General features: G+C 46.9%; 1 protein-coding gene across 3 annotated transcripts; it reads right to left on the reverse strand.

The window, feature by feature from the left end:
• Nucleotides 1–4,899: 4,899 nt before the first annotated feature.
• Nucleotides 4,900–17,176, reverse strand: CX3CR1 (C-X3-C motif chemokine receptor 1). 3 transcript variants are annotated; one of them, XM_054193076.1, is made up of 3 exons: nt 17,021–17,176; nt 15,698–15,769; nt 4,901–7,018 (listed from the first exon to the last, which is right to left on the reverse strand). In XM_054193076.1, the coding sequence occupies exon 3, from the start codon at nt 7,002–7,004 to the stop codon at nt 5,940–5,942; it is 1,065 nt and encodes a 354-aa protein (XP_054049051.1). In that variant the 5' UTR covers nt 7,005–7,018; nt 15,698–15,769; nt 17,021–17,176; the 3' UTR covers nt 4,901–5,939. The 3 variants fall into 3 exon arrangements, with proteins under 3 accessions (XP_054049052.1, XP_054049051.1, XP_054049050.1); XM_054193075.1 differs by having other exon boundaries at nt 15,698–15,772; XM_054193077.1 differs by lacking the exon at nt 15,698–15,769 and having other exon boundaries at nt 4,900–7,018.
• Nucleotides 17,177–17,924: the final 748 nt, after the last annotated feature.

Genomic DNA, 17,924 nt, shown 5'->3' on the forward strand with positions numbered 1-17,924 from the left:
ATCTGTACCAGGAGGTCTAGTGACGCGTCCCTAGAAAGTGCTGAAAAAGCAGTTCCTGGGCACGCTTACCCAATTCCCCGTCACTGACTGGTTTTAGGTCATTAGCTATATTGCTTGAGGCCCTTCCATGTGCTCCTCCATGGCAAAGGGCTGTGGACAAAGGTGGTGCAACGACCCGCTCCAGGTGCCTCTTAGATGTACAGTTTCCTTCCAGTTTGCTCCTACCTGGTTGGAGCCCTGAAAAATAATAGAAGATGCAGCTCAGGGTTTCGAGCAGTTTTTATACGTCGGGAACTGTGCTGGTAGAGTCACTGGCGTCGGAAATGGCACACAGAAATAGCGGCGCATGTCTGTCACTAGAAGGAGCTGTCTTGTCAGCAGATGCGCGGAGCCATCTATCTGCTTCTTCAGCTGCTTCAGCGTCCTCTAACGTGCCCGGCAAATGATGGCCATTACAAACTGTGCTGCCGTTTTTTTTTTTTTGTGTCACAGTGCTGCTGGTTTTAATTTTAATGTGGCAAACGTAGCATTTATGGGCTAAATGCAAATTTCTTGTGGGAGAAATGCAGCTTCTTTCAGTTGCCTGCTGTGTGCAGCTCTGGAGTCCTCAGCACAGGAAGGACATGGACCTGTTGGAGCGGGTCCAGCGCAGGGACACAAAGATGATCAGAGGGCTGGAGCACCTCTCCTATGGGGACAGGCTTAGAGTTGGGGTTGTTCAGCCTGGAGAAGAGAAGGCTCCGAGGAGACCTTATAGCGGCCTTCCGGTACCTGAAGGGGGCCTACAGGAAAGCTGGGGAGACGCTTTATCAGGGAGTGGAGCAATAGGACAAGGGGTAATGGTTTTAAACTGAAAAAGAGTAGATTTAGATTAGATATTAGGAAGAAGTACTTTACTGTGAGGGTGGTGAGGCACTGGAACAGGTTGCCCACAGAAGTTGTCGATGCCCCTTCCCTGGAAGTGTTCAAGGCCAGGCTGGATGGGGCTTTGAGCAGCCTGGTCTAGGGGGAGGTGTCCCTGCCCATGGCAGGGGGGCTGGAACTAGATGACCTTTAAGGTCCCTTCCAGCCAGAACCATTCTATGGTTCTATGATTCTATGATCCTGACATACGGATTTATATCTAGCCGGACTGTTACGGAACAATGACAAATGCATATAACTTATCGGAGACTTAAAATCTGGGTGGGGTGAAAAACGGACTGCTCCAGTTACAGCTACAGTCGGCAAGTGGATAATAACATAGTGGAAAAGCTGTGCCCAGAGTCCTTGCTTGCATTCTTTATCCCATTTACTAACCTCTGCCTTCAGTGATATAAAGTGCTGATCAAAGGATCACAGCTGGAAATTTGGTAACTGCAAACTGTTCTTGACAAGCAAACCATTTTCCCTATGTCCAATGGGAGCTATTTTACAGTATTTCTTTAGGGAGAGGAATGACAAAAACAATATATTAACTATTGACATCTATGTATTGAATATTAGTGCAACAAACAAAATTATATGGGAGAAGTTGGTGAGTATTTTTTTCCACTTTGAAAACAATGCGTTAACGCTAACACTGCAAAACCAAGTTCTTGAGGTTTGGGTGCGTATATGCTGAAAATCAAACTCTTACAGTAGTTACCAAGTAAATTAAGAAGTTCTTATTAACAACGGCAGCAGAATTATTACCAACTTCAGCAGAAGCTCTGTGTGTGTGACAAGTGTTAGAAGCCATCCTTTAATAGCTATAAATTGTTCTCAATTTTAGCTTCAGTTACTGCATTTGAATTTTAAAATAATAACTCTGGAAATCACAGGTTTTCATTAGAGTTCCAGGTGTTGTACAGCCTTAATAAACTGAAGTGCAAACAGTAAATCTTTGAGCACGACTGGGTAAGTCCTTAATACAAAAAATATTTCATTCACTACTAAAATGTGGCCATTTTGGAAGTGGTACATAAACGGCCCTATGCAAAGCACAGCAGCATGCATGGGCAATAACTGCGGAAGAAAAATGTTACCAGCGAGGAGCTGCACAAGCAAAGGTGGGCAGAGATACTGCAACTTCTAGAATTTCAATTTGACAATGATAAAGCTGGTAACTGAGTTTTTCTTTGGAAAACTCACCTACGTTTGGTGCTTGCATGGATGGGGCTTGTCCCCTTTGTTGGCAGCAGAGTGTCCTGCTAGGACAAGGGTTTTGTACTACCTAAGAGATCTCAGTGAGGGACCTCACAAAGCTGGTAGGGACAAAATGGAAATGACTGAACCTAACCCATAACCAGTGCATTTGTAAATAGTTTCTCTGTGAAATATAGCCTTAAGCTTCAGACTACCCTGAACCAGGGTTTCAGATCCACTCTCAGCAAATTCAAAGGAAATATGTGGCTAGTGGCTCCTTCTGATGCCAATGCTGAAAACTACAGCTTTCACCGCTGAACCATTTCCCAGTTCAGTATGATGCTCTGACTGGCTGCATTTCTAGGTTTTTTTGTACAAGTTAAAAACCCCAAGATGTCAATGAAAATAATTCAAAGCAGCCATGCTTAGCTTGAAAATGGAGAAACATAAATCTTCTGATTTTGGGACCGTGATGTGATATTTGAATGAGAGGGATTCACAGGGGCGCCTAAAAAAGATACTGATGTCCATGCATCTCACTGCAAGCAGTTTGGCTAAATATATGTCTTGCTCGTTCTATTTATAAGTAGAACAAGAAGTATAGTCATGAACCTGCTGAGAAAAAGTGGATTCAGGTTTTATTAGTTCCTCAAACTGTAACCCAGCTGGGAAAAGATTTATGTTAAGTGTCAGTGAGATTCTCAAACAGGAAAAGAAGTTGATCATGATGAAAAAATACAATACAAATATAGCTCACCACCCCTCAAAACCCCAAAGCCCAATCCCGCCACCAAACCCAGAGATTTCCTGACCTTTTTGCACAACCAAATACTATTCAATGGACAGATATAACAAGTGCGCGTGTGGGCCTGTGTCCATTTTCATGTGTAAATTGTAACTTGCTAAATAAGCAAGAGTCTGTCCTTAATTTATGGCAGATGGAAAGGTTTTATCCCAGACTGAGAGACTGGTTTACTTTCTCACGTGTAACGGCTAGGAACTGGATGTTTCTAGTCCTCAGGGATGTGTTGATCCAGTCTAAGGATATACGCAGCGTTAGTGCTGTTTGTAGAAAAGTGTATGTCGTAAACTAGCTGGGCAGTTAGAAAGCACCAGTTTCCTGCTGCAGAGGGTTTGAAAGAGAGGCAGTATCTTTAAATCAAGGCTACAATTACATGAAAGTGCAGTGGAGGGACTTAAGGAGACATCAGCAGGCTTTCACTCAGACTCGAATGGTGCAAAGAATACCTCAAGGAGCGTAATGTACCAAATTAGCAGAAACCCAGGAAACTATCCAATATTAGCCGTCACAGATTACATGAGAGACAAGCTGTGGGCAGGAGCTGTGGGGCCGCGGCTCCCCGTGCTTGCTGGCGTGGTGCAGTACAGCCAAGAGCAGCAATGCCCATCTCAGACGCAGCTCAGCCCAGTCCTGGGGGTTTGTTACTGGTTGCCTTCAGAGCACGGGTATGGTCTGTGGAGTCTGAGAGTGGAGAGTTTTTTTAAGGGACAATTACAACGCAACTCTTCCTGCTAATGCAAACAAAGCAAAAACGTTGATTTTTGGTTTTCAACGGGTTTTCCAAGATTTACCACTTCTGCTATGAGGAGGCGTGTGTATAAACTAGCTACTTGTTGCAGAGCCCGACGCCTGGATACCCCCCTGAAGCTTTTTATCTCATACAAATGCTCAGATACCGAGCAATAAGACCTTGGATGTAATTAGCAAGTTCTATATAACGACTTGCATAATAATTGGCGGTGTTAGGCTGACAATCCCGGGAAGTCTTCCATTGCGCATTGTGGCAAAGAGGACAGAAGGTGTGCAGGTTGTCAGGAGGGGCCCTTGGCTTGGCAGTGAGGGGATTTTTGCAAATGCAGTAGTGCACAGTGTGGCTTGCAGAGAGCCCAGTTTGACTCAACGGCATCAAGTCTGCACTGCCAGGGGGAGATGCACCTGGAAGGCGTGTGTGCCGCGATGCGCGGTGCTGGGGATGCGTAGGATTCCTGGGAAACTGCCAGGGCTAGGCAGGAAAGTGCTCTCCTTTCCTAGAGAGCTGGCAGAAAGCTCCAGGCTTGCACCTTTCATTCTGGAGACAGCGCATGGATCATATTTAAAGGTGGCTTTTACTCTTCCCACTCGGTAACTCACCATTGTCTGAAAAATAAAAGGAAAGTTAAATAAACCAAGTAAGACTGCCTTGCTCGGCCTGGCAATCCTCCCTCTTCGGACTGGTTTCATGCAGATGATTTGTTTAGTCTCAGAGTACCTTCCTCTTTCTTTCTGCACATCTTAGCATTTCTTTAAAAAAACATTGTAAAAATACCGTTTCTTAAAAATACCACTTGCCTGGGGGTGGGGCAGAGGGAGTTGTCTTATCTCACTTGCTTTGGCAGACTGAATTTTGAAAAGTAATTTAATTTCAAGTGACACTCACGCTACACTTAATTTTAGCCACTAGGTCTGGAGCCTGGAAGTCCGCTTATAGCTGAAATTTTAAAAGTTGAGCATACATAATATATTTAGACCTAACACAAGGCATTTTATGAAAAGGGGCTATTATACTGTAGACGGTGCTGAATGTTCAGTGGCAAAAAATGGAATATTTATTATTTGTTGAATTATTGCATATGGAGAATTGCTTAGGGAGAGGCTCTCCTCCAAGCTTTCTTAGAAGCAAGGTGGTACTGAGGTCCACAAAGAAAGGGCCTGCTCCTCCCACTGATACTCTAGGACAACACTTTTGTGTTAGTCAAAAAGTGAGAGGGTTTCATCAGATTTGATATATTGCCAGTTCCATCAATGTATAGAAATAAGGTGCCACTGGCATGGACTCGTTTCGTAAGATTGGTCCTTGATTTTGCCTTGTAAGGTGACCTCAGCTTCACAGATGGTGACAGTCCTTTTTCCATTCACCTAACTCCAGTCCACAGTGCCAACAAAAATCTCCTTTGCTTTTGCAGCAGATGATGGCAGGAGCTTCCCGAGGAGGCCCCTGCGGGAGGACTCTCACTTGTCTTATCTGATTGACATTTTCCACCGCCAGTGCATTGTCATTGCAAGAGTGAAAAGGGTATTGGGAGGCTGTGGAGCGTACATGGTGAATGCGTCCTCCGGGATGCACTGAATCTGGGTACACTTGCAGGTTTCCCTGGGGAAATCGGCTGTGGTGGGAGAGGCCACAAAGGTTGAAGAAGGTTGTGGTGAGCAGCAGGGAAAGTGGTTATTTTGTCACAAAAGCCGTTGTCTATGATGGTATAGACACATTTGGTCCTTAAAACTGGTGTGGCAAGCAGAGCCAGGGTGAGAAGCACATACTTGCCATGCTCTGCAAGGAATTCACAGCTTGATTGTGTCATATTCGGGCCAAGCACAATGATCCCCAAACCTATACCTCCAGATCCAGTTGTCCCAGCGTGTGCTGGTGTCTGCTGATCAAGCTGACAGCCCCTCGCTCAGCAGAGCACTTGGGGATGTGCTGAGTGAAGGGGTCCCCCGGACTCTGGCCTCTGGCTCAGGCCACAGCCCACGGAAATCAAGGGAGTTGCTTGGATCAGCTCCAGGTCAGGTCCCAAATCCTTAAGGACGGTCCTTGCTCTGATTATTGCATGCTATAAATACTGAGTGCATTGTTGGCACTAAATGTGTATTCAGAAATATATATATTTATTTTTTTTTTTAACAGTAAGATTTTATTAGGTAGCAAAGCACAGGTGAAATATTTGTTGCAATCTATAACCCCAAAATGACTTTCACGTCAATATATAGCATCAAAACTACACCTCTCAGCGATGGCTAGTCCTGCAGAAGACTTTCTTCTTCACAGAGCCTTTTAGACAAAGACAGATCCATCCTGGTCACTGGTGTTCAGGGTTATGTTGCTGACCACGACGCTTTCTGCATAGCTAGCTGAATAGGTGACCTGGTAGCGGCTGCAGGGGCCACAGAAACACAGGCATGGACAGTACTTTAAGCAGACACGATAGAGGTATTTCCTGAATTTTTCCCCAGCAAAGGCATAGATAAGAGGATTGAGACAACAGTGACTGAACGCGATGGTTTCGGTCAGGTGCATTGCGTAGTCCAGTGATTTAATTTGGTCGCAATTTGTGAATAACTCATAGTGCTTTAAAGTCTCTAGAAAAATCAGTACATTGTAGGGGGACCAAAACAGAAAAAACACGACCACCACAACCAAGATCAGTTTTACGGCTCGTGTTTTTTTCTGATTTTTGCAGGACAGAAGGGTTTTGACCATCCCACAGTAGCAATAGCATATGATACAGACTGGGATTAAAAAGCCAATGGTGTTCAGCTCCACGTTGCAGAACACCGGCCAGATGTTCTCCAGCTCCTGGGGGAAGACAGGAATGCAGTCGTTTTCTACCAGCTTGGAGAACACAAAATGTGGCACTGAAACCAAAACCGCTATTGCCCATACTCCGCAGGTTATAAGCAAGCCATGTTTCACTGTTCTGGATTTCAGAGAGTATGTTGCCCGGACAATGGCCAAGTATCTGTCGATACTGATAACAGTGATAAAGAACATGCCCCCAAAGAAACCAATGTAATACAGGGAGGAAACAGCTGTGCATGCAATGGTCCCTAAAGTCCATCCACGCACTGTGTTGGAAGCCCAGAAGGGGAGGGAGATCACAAAGAGAAAGTCCGAGATAGCCAAGTTCAGGAGATAGATGTCAGTGATGCTTTTTTTACTCCCTTCTTTCACAATGGCAACAATCACCATTACATTCCCTGTGAGGCCAAGAGCAAACACGGTGATGTAAAATATTGGTAGAAATATTTTCCCAAATTCTTGGATGTCAGTCTTGTTGCAGGAAAAAGCATGTTCATCATAACTGTATTCAGCTGTCGTTCCTGTGAATGCTTCTGTCATGATGAATTTTCTGCCTAGAGGCAACATGAAAAGGGAAAAGAGAATAATGTTAGAGAGAGGGATCCAGTATCTGCTATAGTAAAACGCTGCAAGACATGCACGCTTTGGGATTTTCTCACTGTTTGGATTAGTGAGAGTGGTATTACTGCAGAGGTGATGGTAGTTACTAACATAAGTCCAGACTCTGCTGTTACATGTACTTCACTGAAAGTTATCTCTTTGGCGATAAGAAAACACAAATGAGAATTTCAAGGGCTGTCGAATAAGCCCCTGGTTATCAGAAGAGCGTCAGAAGCAGCAGCGAACCAACATCCGAATAACTGAGCTCTGCGGGTGGTGCATGGCTGCGTGAGAAAGGCAGATGCTCTCCCCATCTGTTGGGCAGTGCTCCGCAGGAAATGGTACCTCCCGTGTAGCTGTTGATCAGCATATGCAGTGCCTCTCAACACCACCAAGAAGCCCAGTCTCGCCCCACACATTAACCCCAGGGTGGAAATGTGATAAGACGCCCGGTTTGGCCAGGACGGAGCAGATGCTTGCTGATGTGGGAGGAGCGGTTTGCACTGGGAGCAAGCATACCTTTGAAGGAGGCTTTAAAAAAAAATAAATTGTCCTATAATCAGAAGAAGGGAAACTATACTGATGCTTTTCCTCGAGCACCAAAGCATCTCATGACTGCTCCTGCCTTGGCTGCAGGGTGGTCAGGTTGGAGCCAGGGCTGGTTAGCCCAGAGGCTGCACCCAAAGAGATATGGGCTGCAGGTGTGTGGCCTCTGGGCTCGCTGGTCTGCACATCCAGTAACTCGGGGCACCCCTCGGTTCCTCTGGGCTCCCTTGGGATGTGGTGTTCCAAGTCTCGGCAAAGACTTCTGTTTGCAGGAACCAAAAATCGTAGAGGGGTGCAGATGTTACTGAATTAGCTCTGCTCCCTGGTTGGGGTAAAGAGCTTGTAACTATCCATTACTTGCTCTCGCTGTAGGAAATGAAGGAAATTGAGTGTGATACGCTGTGCAGAAGCCCAGGGACATGACAACATGGCCAAACCAGCCTGCTAAAGCTAAGACTGAAAGGAAAGGTCAGTGATAACTAAACTGCACCTACCCCCTGGTCACAGTGCCGAAACCTTCTTACTGGAGCCCCCATTGACTGCAAAGAAGGGACTCAGTTCAGGGATCATAATCTGTCTCTAATACAGACATTTACATCCTCTGTTAGCAGGAGATGTAGTCAATACAGCCAGTGAAGAGCTGTGCATCCGATCCAATGCAGGTCGGGCCAAATCTGCTTTAAGACAAGACAGACTGCATTCCAGACTCAGCTGACCACGTTGATGAAAACCCAGGATAAGCGTCGATGATGCTCCCTAATGAGCATTGGCACATTACTCAGTGGTAGATGCCGACGGTGTATAACTACTCCCACTTCTGACACTTAGAGCAAAGTGATTGGAATCCCAGCCTACATGTCCACGTTTCACTGACAGCAATAGTTTTCAAAGCCTCTGTTTAAAATAAGCCTTGCAAGACTAAGCATGAAATAAAGATGTCCTGAGGTGTCAGACAGTCCTTGTTTCATGTGAGTAGTGGTAACTACAACAAACTCCCCCATGGGTGGCTACTGTCACCATAGTGACATTTTCTCCTAATGCCTCATTGCCAGAGGGCCGTTTGTGGTGTGGGCCATGAAGTTCTGGCCTCTTATTTTGTCGTCATTTCTCAAAGAAGTTTTTCTGTGCTAGTTGGAAACGCAGACTTTCCATTTTAAAGTTTCTTCTTATTCTGACGGTTCAAAGACTAGTTGTGCCCAAAGCATTTCAATGAGAAATGCCCACAGTCATTAGAAAACAATCTTTGTGGTTTTGCACAGTAAAAGTAGGCTAGAAGGAGGGCTGTCTCAGCACTGGTAGTTTTGGAGCACGGGCACAGCGGAGGGCAGGCTGTTTGCAGTAGGCAGGCACACCCACGGGCTCAGCGCGTCTTGCAGTGCCTTTCCACTTGAGCTGGGAGGTGAGACCACCTCCAGAGTCTTTCCAGACCCTTGCTTGCAGCCCAGTTTAATTCTCCGGCTTCGGGAGTTGCGGTATCTGACAGCAGCAGAATTAAAGGAGACGAATAGGAAATGCTTAGGTGCTGGGGCAGCAGCTGATGGTAGTTGTAAACAAGATACTAATTTCCTACTGGTAAGATAACTAATTAGAGTTGCCTACAGAGATGTGTGACAGGTTTCTTATCCTTTCAAGTGTCTGTCCAGTCATTACTTTGTAAACCCTGAGAGGGATACAGAAATGAGCAGAAGACATCGTACATAATCCAAATATCCCCTCACTTTCTCCTTTTCCATCCTGACACTCCTCTTTTGAGGGTAAATGTACGCAGCAGGTGCCTTTAAAAGGAAAAGAAGTGTCGGGTGTACACCAAGTCTCTTGTACCAAATATGAGTCACTACACTAGCCCACCCAGCTCTTTGCCACCGAGCTGTTATTGCAGCCAGCCATCCGCACAGTGCCAGAGCCTCCGTCTTACTCTGTGGGCTGATGTGCTCCACAGCTGATTCTTCACCAACGCACTGGTGCACGGTAGAGGGCTACCAAAATGATTAGGGCTGGAACACCTGGTGCATGAGAAGATACTGAGAACTGGGTTTGACCAGCCTCAACAAGAGGCTTGAGGGGGATCTAGTGAGAAAGTGTAAAGTGAAGCAGACAACTTTCCTCAGAGGAATAAGAGGCAAAGGCCATGGGAAATTGTTACTCACTGCATGGAAAAAATTTTCACTGTGAGGGTGGTCAAACACCAGGACAGCGCTTCAGGGAGGTTGTGAGATCCTTGGAGATGTTTGAAACTCATCCAGCCCTGCTCTGAGCAGGGGTTTGGACAAGAGACCTCCAGAAGTCCCATCCTAACTTTATGGCTCCGTGACGAAGCCAGACAGAGGCCACGATGTCCCTGCAAAATGCCCCAGATTCTTCTCTGCTGTGTTTCAGACACGTCTCTCCTGGTGTGACAGGTAGGAGTCATCTCATGCACAAAAGAAAAAACTAATGGATACCTGCCCCTATCCCATTAACATCTTTACTAACTGCGCAGGCAACCAGAGAGGTGCTGTGTGAAACCCCGTGATCTGGAGAGAGGGAGCGCACATTGGTTTGCTCTGCACTCTGAGAGCCTCTAGCTGTGCTGGCCTTTCCCATGCTGGCTCCCTTAGTTCACATCTAGAAAGACAGCTTGTTCCTCTGGAGAGTTTTCATATGTGTCGGTACAAGCCGCTGTGCTCTGTTAGGGGCAGGGAGGATTTCACATGCATGAGGAAACGGAGGTCCCACCACAGGGTAGCCCTCAGGTCTGGCTTCAGCACAGGCTGCTCCCACTGGCATTGCCTGGAGAGAAAGCTGGGCATGGGAATGGCCACCTTCTTCACAGGCAAACATTTACACGGAGGTGCAGGATTGACTCCTGGCCTTACTGAAGCAAAGAGGAACATTGCTTGGGCTGGGATTTTTCCTGAAGTACTTTTCGGTCAGGTAATCTCCTCTAGCTCGCTGATGGAGATCATTTATTTCTACAGTAGCAAATTATTTCCTTTACCCCTGGATGGGTGGTTGCAAAGCCCGTGGTACCTGTGCCAATGGGAAGGGCGAGATCCTGCACTGCACATCTTGGCGGGGCAAGTGAGAACTGCGCTTACTAAAATGACATCGGCATCCGAAACTGCTGCCCCAACCTGTGGCTTGTTCACTCTCTAGCTCCTGGATTTTGTGTATTACCAACCACACACTCGTATCCTCCCACTGCCACTCATTCTGCGTATGCAATGCCGCCAGTTCTTTCTGAATATTTAGCTCCTCTTTGCTCAGCTTAAGCTGATGATACTCAACAGGTGGGCTCCAAACTCCAAAGGGCCCCCCAGAAAAGCCCATGCCAGATAGGCATAATGTGATGAAATTTTATCACACTCTAAAGCGAGGAAACACCTCTGCCCACCCTTCCTTCATCCTTCCCTGACAGGTATTCTCCATCAGCCTCGCAAAGCCCACCGCAGCACACGCTATAGTCCTTCTCACTGTCAGCTTCAACCCAATTTTCTCTCTTGTGCTTACGATAAATGTTCGCCTAAGGGACAAAGTTAACTGAAGAGCGTAGAGGACCTTGAAGGAGGACTGCGGGCCTGCAAGGTCCCTCCACCAGACATTTTCCCTTGCTGAGTACAGGAAATTGTAGATTCACTTCTGCTTCTCATGGAACTGCTCGACCGCTTTGCTCCCTCTCCAGATTTCCCCAGCAGTTTTACACCCTGCTCCCCACAAACACTTCTGCTTTTAATCACGTTTATAGCTGTCTAAAAAACAATAGTCTGCAGGACCAAACCCCTTGTTTCTCAACCCAGCTATTCCCAACAGCCGTGTGTGCTATATGCAGTACGTAGGGAAGTGAAATTATGAGAGACGCACAAACTCCTCTAAGCAACAGAAGCTGCATTTCAGCCTTCAAAAGAGCATTGCCATCGGGCTGGGTGACACACTAGCCAAGTCCTGTTCGTGCCTCTGATCTTTCCAGTCACCACCCTTGGTGCCATGTTACAAGCTTTCCTGCCGAGAAGAGGGGGTCTGCGAGCACTTTGCCTCTCCGTGATGCTTCTGCTGTCACCAAATGAAAAGAAGTTAAAAGCTATAACCAAACCCAGGCCTCCACCAGAGGGTCACGCTTCAGATCTGCACAGCATACTGATAGAATTATTTAAGTCTCGGAAAGATTTTCACACCTTAGTCAGCATTTCTGGGTGAGGCTCTTACATTGCTTTTCTCATGTGAGCGAAACACATTTTCAGGGCAAGCTGAGCGGGCTGGAGCTTCACACCGACGACTCAGCTGGCTCAGGGAAGCTGTAGGCTTTGTGGGAAGCCCTGTGAAACCCTACGGGTGCGTTATGCCTTTCTCACCCTTTGATCTGAGCTGCCACCACCCTGCCCAAATATAAACGCTGTCGCTTTTGTGCATTTGCGACTACGCCCATCTGCCTCTCGATGGCCAGTGATTCTCGGTAAGACAGTAGGGATGTCCTTGGGTACCTCCCAATTAAATGTCGTAGCTGCTGGTGGCACTTCTAACACACACAAAAGAGAGATTTAGGGCAATTAAGCAGAACTGGGTGGAAACTAACAGGAGAGATGTGAGTCTTAATAGCACTCTGGATGAAACTCTTAACCAACCTGTCACCAAGCAGCTACCATGCAATCACCAGATTGCCACAGACACCTCTAACCATGGTTTGGATGATATCCAAAACAAAACTTAAGACTTACGGGCAATATGCTAACCAGAGATGGGGCTTGGTTTCTAGTCCTAGACCCAACTGGCTCCAGTAATTCACTTAGCTTGTCTTTCAAAGCAGGGCAGCTCCATCCTTAGGGCACAGTCTCCAGAGTTGCTTGGGATCGTGTCAGATAGTCGAGGTCAAAAGCAGGCCCAGCCCAGCAGACGCAGCTACTTTAAATCTTAAATATGAGTCTTTTATTCAGTCCTGAAGTGGGCCGGTGTTCTCCCCGTTCCACCCCTATGGGTGCTGGAAGCAGCTGACACAATGCCAGTCTTTGAAAGCGGGAAGCAAGGCAGAAGAGCTAGTGTAACCTAACCCTTAACCTGGGCAAAATAAAATTTAAGCAGTAAAGGGGGAGAGGGCAGCTAGTGCCACTCTGCATGGCTTCATAGAAAAGAAGCTTTAGTTTGGACATCTGATGGCTTTACAAGCTTCATAAAGAGTACTGCGTGGGAGAGCTGGAGCTTTGACTTGCACTGCCCGCTTGTTTGATTGACGCATCTCGCCAGCCCAAAGCAACACAAGCCCAACACAGCCTTACAATGGGGTTTGGGCCGGTTAGCTGTCAGACCTCAAAAGCCGGCCATCTGTGGACGAAGCCTTCCCAAACTAGGAATATTGCTTGTAAAAGGTCTGCAGTAACTACGAGTTCAAAGCCAAAAACTCTTCAGTGTTTTCCTCGTTGGTCTGAAACCAAATTTGGAATCATTTGGCAAGGGGGAAGTGATAAGAGTTAGAGAATTGGACAGTGATTCAGTAATCTGAGTAATCTGGGGCCTTCTGGGATGATTCGTGTTGGCTTTAATGTAGCCCAAAGTGACACGCCTGGGAGTTAAACAGGGCAGACTGTGTCTCGAGAGCGGGGGCGCATCTGCTGGGAAACCTGACTGCTGATACGGTCGGGTCGACTCTGAAACCGAGCTCCCAGCCAGATGTCACAGCAAGAAAAGCTGATGCAACCCTCGGGTGTCTAAAGACGTGCTAAGTGGGAAGGAACAAAAGAAGGAAGTCTTCACCGTTGCAGAGCTTGATGCCGGGGCTGCCGGCATACTTTGGTAACACTTGATTTCATTTTTGCTTGTGCTAATAATCTTGCTAATTCAGTGGGATTAGCCATACCATAAACCGATGCATTCAAAACAGGAATTCAAACCAGAAACATGCAAGCTAGAAATCTCAGTGGATGTGGTGTAATCCCAGATGCACCCCTGCTCCCACAGTCCTTCCCTGATGACTTTAAGGTGAGGAAATTCCTTTCTTTGGTGTATCGTCTTTCTTTTGTGATTTATTCTCAGATTAGCTGGACCGTTTCTGTGGACAGGCAGAGTTCTGCAAGCTCAAGAATTGCCTATCGATTTGGGTGATGTAATTTATGGAGCCTCCCCCCCCCAACCCAAGACTTTGAGGATAAGTTTTTTAATAGCAAGTAGTGATCTGGACTGCTTCGTTATTGGATTTTCCAACTCAAGGTGGAGTTCAAGGTGCAGAAGCACGATGCTGAGGCTTTCTGAAAACTAGGGCATTTCAGGTGTCCTAAACAAAGGACCCAGAAATAGAAGCCAATCAAACCACCGCTGATTAAGATAAAATATAAGCCTGAATATTGCAGAGGCCTGTGGTTCCTTTACAAAAGCATTTAGGTCAAAGAGATGAAAAAAACGCCCCTTCCCTGAACCAGTTCTACAGTTTTTACACCACCATCACAAACTAAATTAGAAGCAGACACCACTCGCTGGAGATGAACAGCATGTAAATCTAAAAACTTAAACCAATAGTTCTGGGTAAAAAAAAAAATAAAATTGAAAAGATCAGACTTGGATCATGGAAGGCAGGACGGGATAGTATAGAGTCCAAAATCCCCAGGATCTCTCTCACCTTCACCTAAGGCTTTATAGCATTGGAAAGTGCTTTCTCAAAGATGCTCCAAGCTAACCGGGAGATAACAGCAGGGCAGCAAGTAACCAGGGCTACAGTTTCAGCTTAAGCCATTGCATCAAAATCAGATGTACTCTGATTTAAAAAAAAACCACCAAAACACAGTCTCTGCCAGCGGTGAGGGCTGCACCGCCTGTGCTTCAGAGCAACCACAGAGGTGTTATTTTGAACAAGATCTCGCTCTTGCTCCATCAGTGCATGGTCCAGCTGGCTGGGCCAGTGGCCTGACTCGGGCTGGTTGTGCTGCTGTCACAGCAAAGCGGACACAGGGGACTGAACTCCCATGCCCTGGACGAATCCTGCCTCCAACGACATCCCTCCGCTTGCTGGCTTTGTCGCCCCGCCAGGACATGCCTGCAGGACCTCCCCCACGAGCCATCTGCGAGGGACAGCGGGACCGCAGCGGTGCGTGGTTTGCTGGGGCCATGGGAAACCCTGCCAAACCCCCGGCAGCTCACCCCTGCGGTTGCTGGTGTATTTATAGCAAAAGCTGTAAGCTGAGGATTTTAATGGTTTCATTCCCTCGACTCTGGAGAGGACAAAGCGCCTCTGAAGCTGCCAGGGTGGCCATGCAGGAGACTTGGCGTCTGCACGCTGGGGGTCCCACCTGCTCCTTAATGGAGCAGAGCATAGGCTCAGGTTTCAGGGCATGATCTGTAAAGGCGCTTGAGCCAGTGAAGATGCAGGTAGTCACATCGAGGCCTTTCCCCGGGGTGCCATCACTGATTCTAATCATTCTTCTGAATGGGAACTAATCACTGGGCCGCGGCAGGGTGGAGGGGGGCTTCTGAAAATACCACAAGGAATCAGTCTGAACCTCTGGCGGTCAAAGTCCCTTTAGAAATCGCGCCCTAAGGAAGTCATATCCTTAAATATCCATTTCAGAAATGAGTTATGCATTTAGGAAATATGACCTGACAGTATGATCAGACTCCTGCATCCCCCCTGGATCTTAAAACTGAGGTTCAAAAATTGATGAAATGGTTCTGAACGTTTCATCCATGCCTCTCAAGGTCAGATCCAAGGGTCCTCTGCAGAACCTCTGCAATCTGAGATGGTTCCCTGGCAGTGTCCTGCCCCCAGGGACCAGCCAGAGGATGGGCAATTACATAAACGGCGTGAGAATCATGTTGAAGAGCAGTATTTATTTTTGTCCTCGCAGGGGCTGGGGAGCACTTTAACTCAGCTGCTGGGGGGCAGTGGCAGAGCTGGGGAGGGACCAGGCTTCCTCCCAAGAGCTGCCGGCAGAGCACTGGGTGTTTGGGGCTGTCATCTGACTGGATGGTGATGGCCAGGATCAGGATTTCCCTGGAAAATCTGTTTCAAAGGTATTTCCCCCAGCCTGTTAGTTCCCCTATTTGCCCTTTCTGCTTGCACAGTTGCTCGTGACACTTTTCTATCTTTTTTAACATGTGTAGTTGAGTGGTTTACCCGCTTTTTCTCTTACCTGCTCTTTGTCAGTATTTCTTTCTCTCAGGCCTTCCCTTCTTAAGCGGCATTCAAATTTCTTTTGTATTTTCTGCTGAAGGGACAGTGAAAACAGACAACTGTTTGTAGCTGTGTGCACTGTTTGTGCTTGTTTACTGTTACCAATTGCTCTGTCTGTCCTCTCAGCAATTTTATCACGGCACCTATTTACTTCCTGCCCTCTCTTTTTGTTATTAATAGGCTCACGTTGCCTCAGCATTCTTGAGAAATCCGAGATGGCTCTCTAGAAATGGGAGAGTTGTTAAATCATCTTCTCCGTCCTCAATTTAGAGAGCAAAGCATATTACGCCTTGACTGTGTCGGGATGAGATTTAAGTCCCAGAGTTGCCAGCTCCTTCCTGGGAAGATCACGTTTACTATGTGATTTACTCTCAATTTACTATGTGCTCTCATTGGTCAAACTTTAGCCTTTTCCTCTCTGTTTTGGACTTTTTCTGCACTGCCCAAACCCTTGTAATTCATTGCAGTCATTGTCTTTTATTCCATCGCCCGGTTCACTGCCTCTGGCTGTGCTGCCTCTAACAAGGTCTGCCCCAACAGACCAGATTTGGGGAGCCACTGTTTCTGGATCTGTGTTTATGTCACACAAGCACTTAAGAGGCTGCCGCCACTGTATTACTCAAATGTCTCATCCAAACCAGCAGACATCTTTGTGCAACATCCTTCCTATGGAAAGCTGAGTCACAAAGAAATTCAGTAATGTGGTCATACAGAAAGTTGGGTTTTCAAGTGTTTTGACTGTCTGTCATTCCCTTGCCGGTCTGTCAGCATCAAACACTTTCTATTGTCTCTACCAGATTTTGTGTATTGGGCTGTCTTTCAGCGTCAGTGATGTTTGGGATGTTGGTTCACTGACCAGAACGAAAAGCAAGCAATGACGGTGAGCTGTGAAATCCCTGCAGACATCTGACAAAAAACATCTTATGAAGTAGAAGGGCTGCATCTTCTTAGTCTTCTGGGCTAATGCTGCACACTAGGCATCTATTAGCATTTTGCTTTAACCTTGAGGACCGCTAGCCAGGGTGACTATTTCTCTTACCGCAAGATGCCACAAATAATTAGTCACCGAGAAAATTTCTCTCCCCTGGTCTGCTTCAATTAATAAAAGTGTTCCCCTTTCTACTTTCGCAACTTGTAAACATTACCCACATCATCTTTACCCAAATTAAATATCATTTAGATTCCAAGCACTAAGCAGTGAAGAGTTTCCTTAAGTTCATGAGACACCATTTCTTGTCATCCTGCTCTTTCAAATTATAGGTAAAATATAATCGTCTCTTACCTTAATTCATAGCCGCATTGAAAACCAATGTTTTCTTCAAGCCGAGCTTGTTGTTTGGGTTTAGATGTATATTTCCTCTTCTCTAGTGCTGATGCCTACCCTATGAAACGTGTGAAGTTTGGCAGGGCAGCTTCCTGGGCTGAGCTTCAGGGCTGAGCTGAGAAAGTATTAATGTGCTCTGCTTTGGTCTTGCTGGCGCCTTTTTGAAATTGTGAAGCAGGATGCGGCCACTCAGAGGAGCAGAAGTGCTTATGGAGGGCAGGATTTGCACAGGAGACAGAAGTGCCCGGGGAGCTTCGTACTCAGCTTGTAAAAGCTCTCACCCTCTTGGTTCCTCCTATCCCATGCAGAATGAGGTATTTTTGGCTCCTACCCGATGGTACAGTGTAGAGAGACACAGGTCTGGTACAAGAGCTGGGACATTGAGCCGTGGGGACACAGGATGCAGCAGGGGGGAGTACGGGCACGGGATGGTAAAAGATGGGGCACAGGCTGGCACTGGGGACCCTCACAGCTATACACACAACTCGCTGGTGGCCAGTTAAGAAAATGCAGACCTGGAGCTGAAAAACCTGGTTTTAGCAGTAACAGACAGAATAAAACCAGTATCTAACGTACATAAGGGGCACCGGGCACAGTAAATTGGGAGTAACGTGAAGTTGCAGACCAGTGAAGACAGAAGAAGGTACAGAAGCATGTTAGCAAACATATGAAAATGACCCCAAGCAGATCCCAGAGAGGGGCAGAAAAAAACATCAGCGCGAACGTCGCATTTGTCCCAGGGAAGGGCTGGAGATGCCTACAGCTCGCTCTAACACCCCACCCCAACCCCACCACCTGGGTGAAACCACCAGCCTTAGGACCCAGAGGAGCAGAGGAAGGGTGAGGGTACCACCAGGAAAAG

The sequence above is a fragment of the Rissa tridactyla genome, chromosome 2 (assembly GCF_028500815.1).
Source record: "Rissa tridactyla isolate bRisTri1 chromosome 2, bRisTri1.patW.cur.20221130, whole genome shotgun sequence".
In the NCBI taxonomy this organism is placed as follows: domain Eukaryota; kingdom Metazoa; phylum Chordata; class Aves; order Charadriiformes; family Laridae; genus Rissa; species Rissa tridactyla.

What these genes read in the sequence shown, in the direction of transcription:
- CX3CR1 (XM_054193077.1), bottom strand. Translation starts at nt 7,004, where the DNA reads ATGACAGAAGCATTCACAGGAACGACAGCTGAATACAGTTATGATGAA.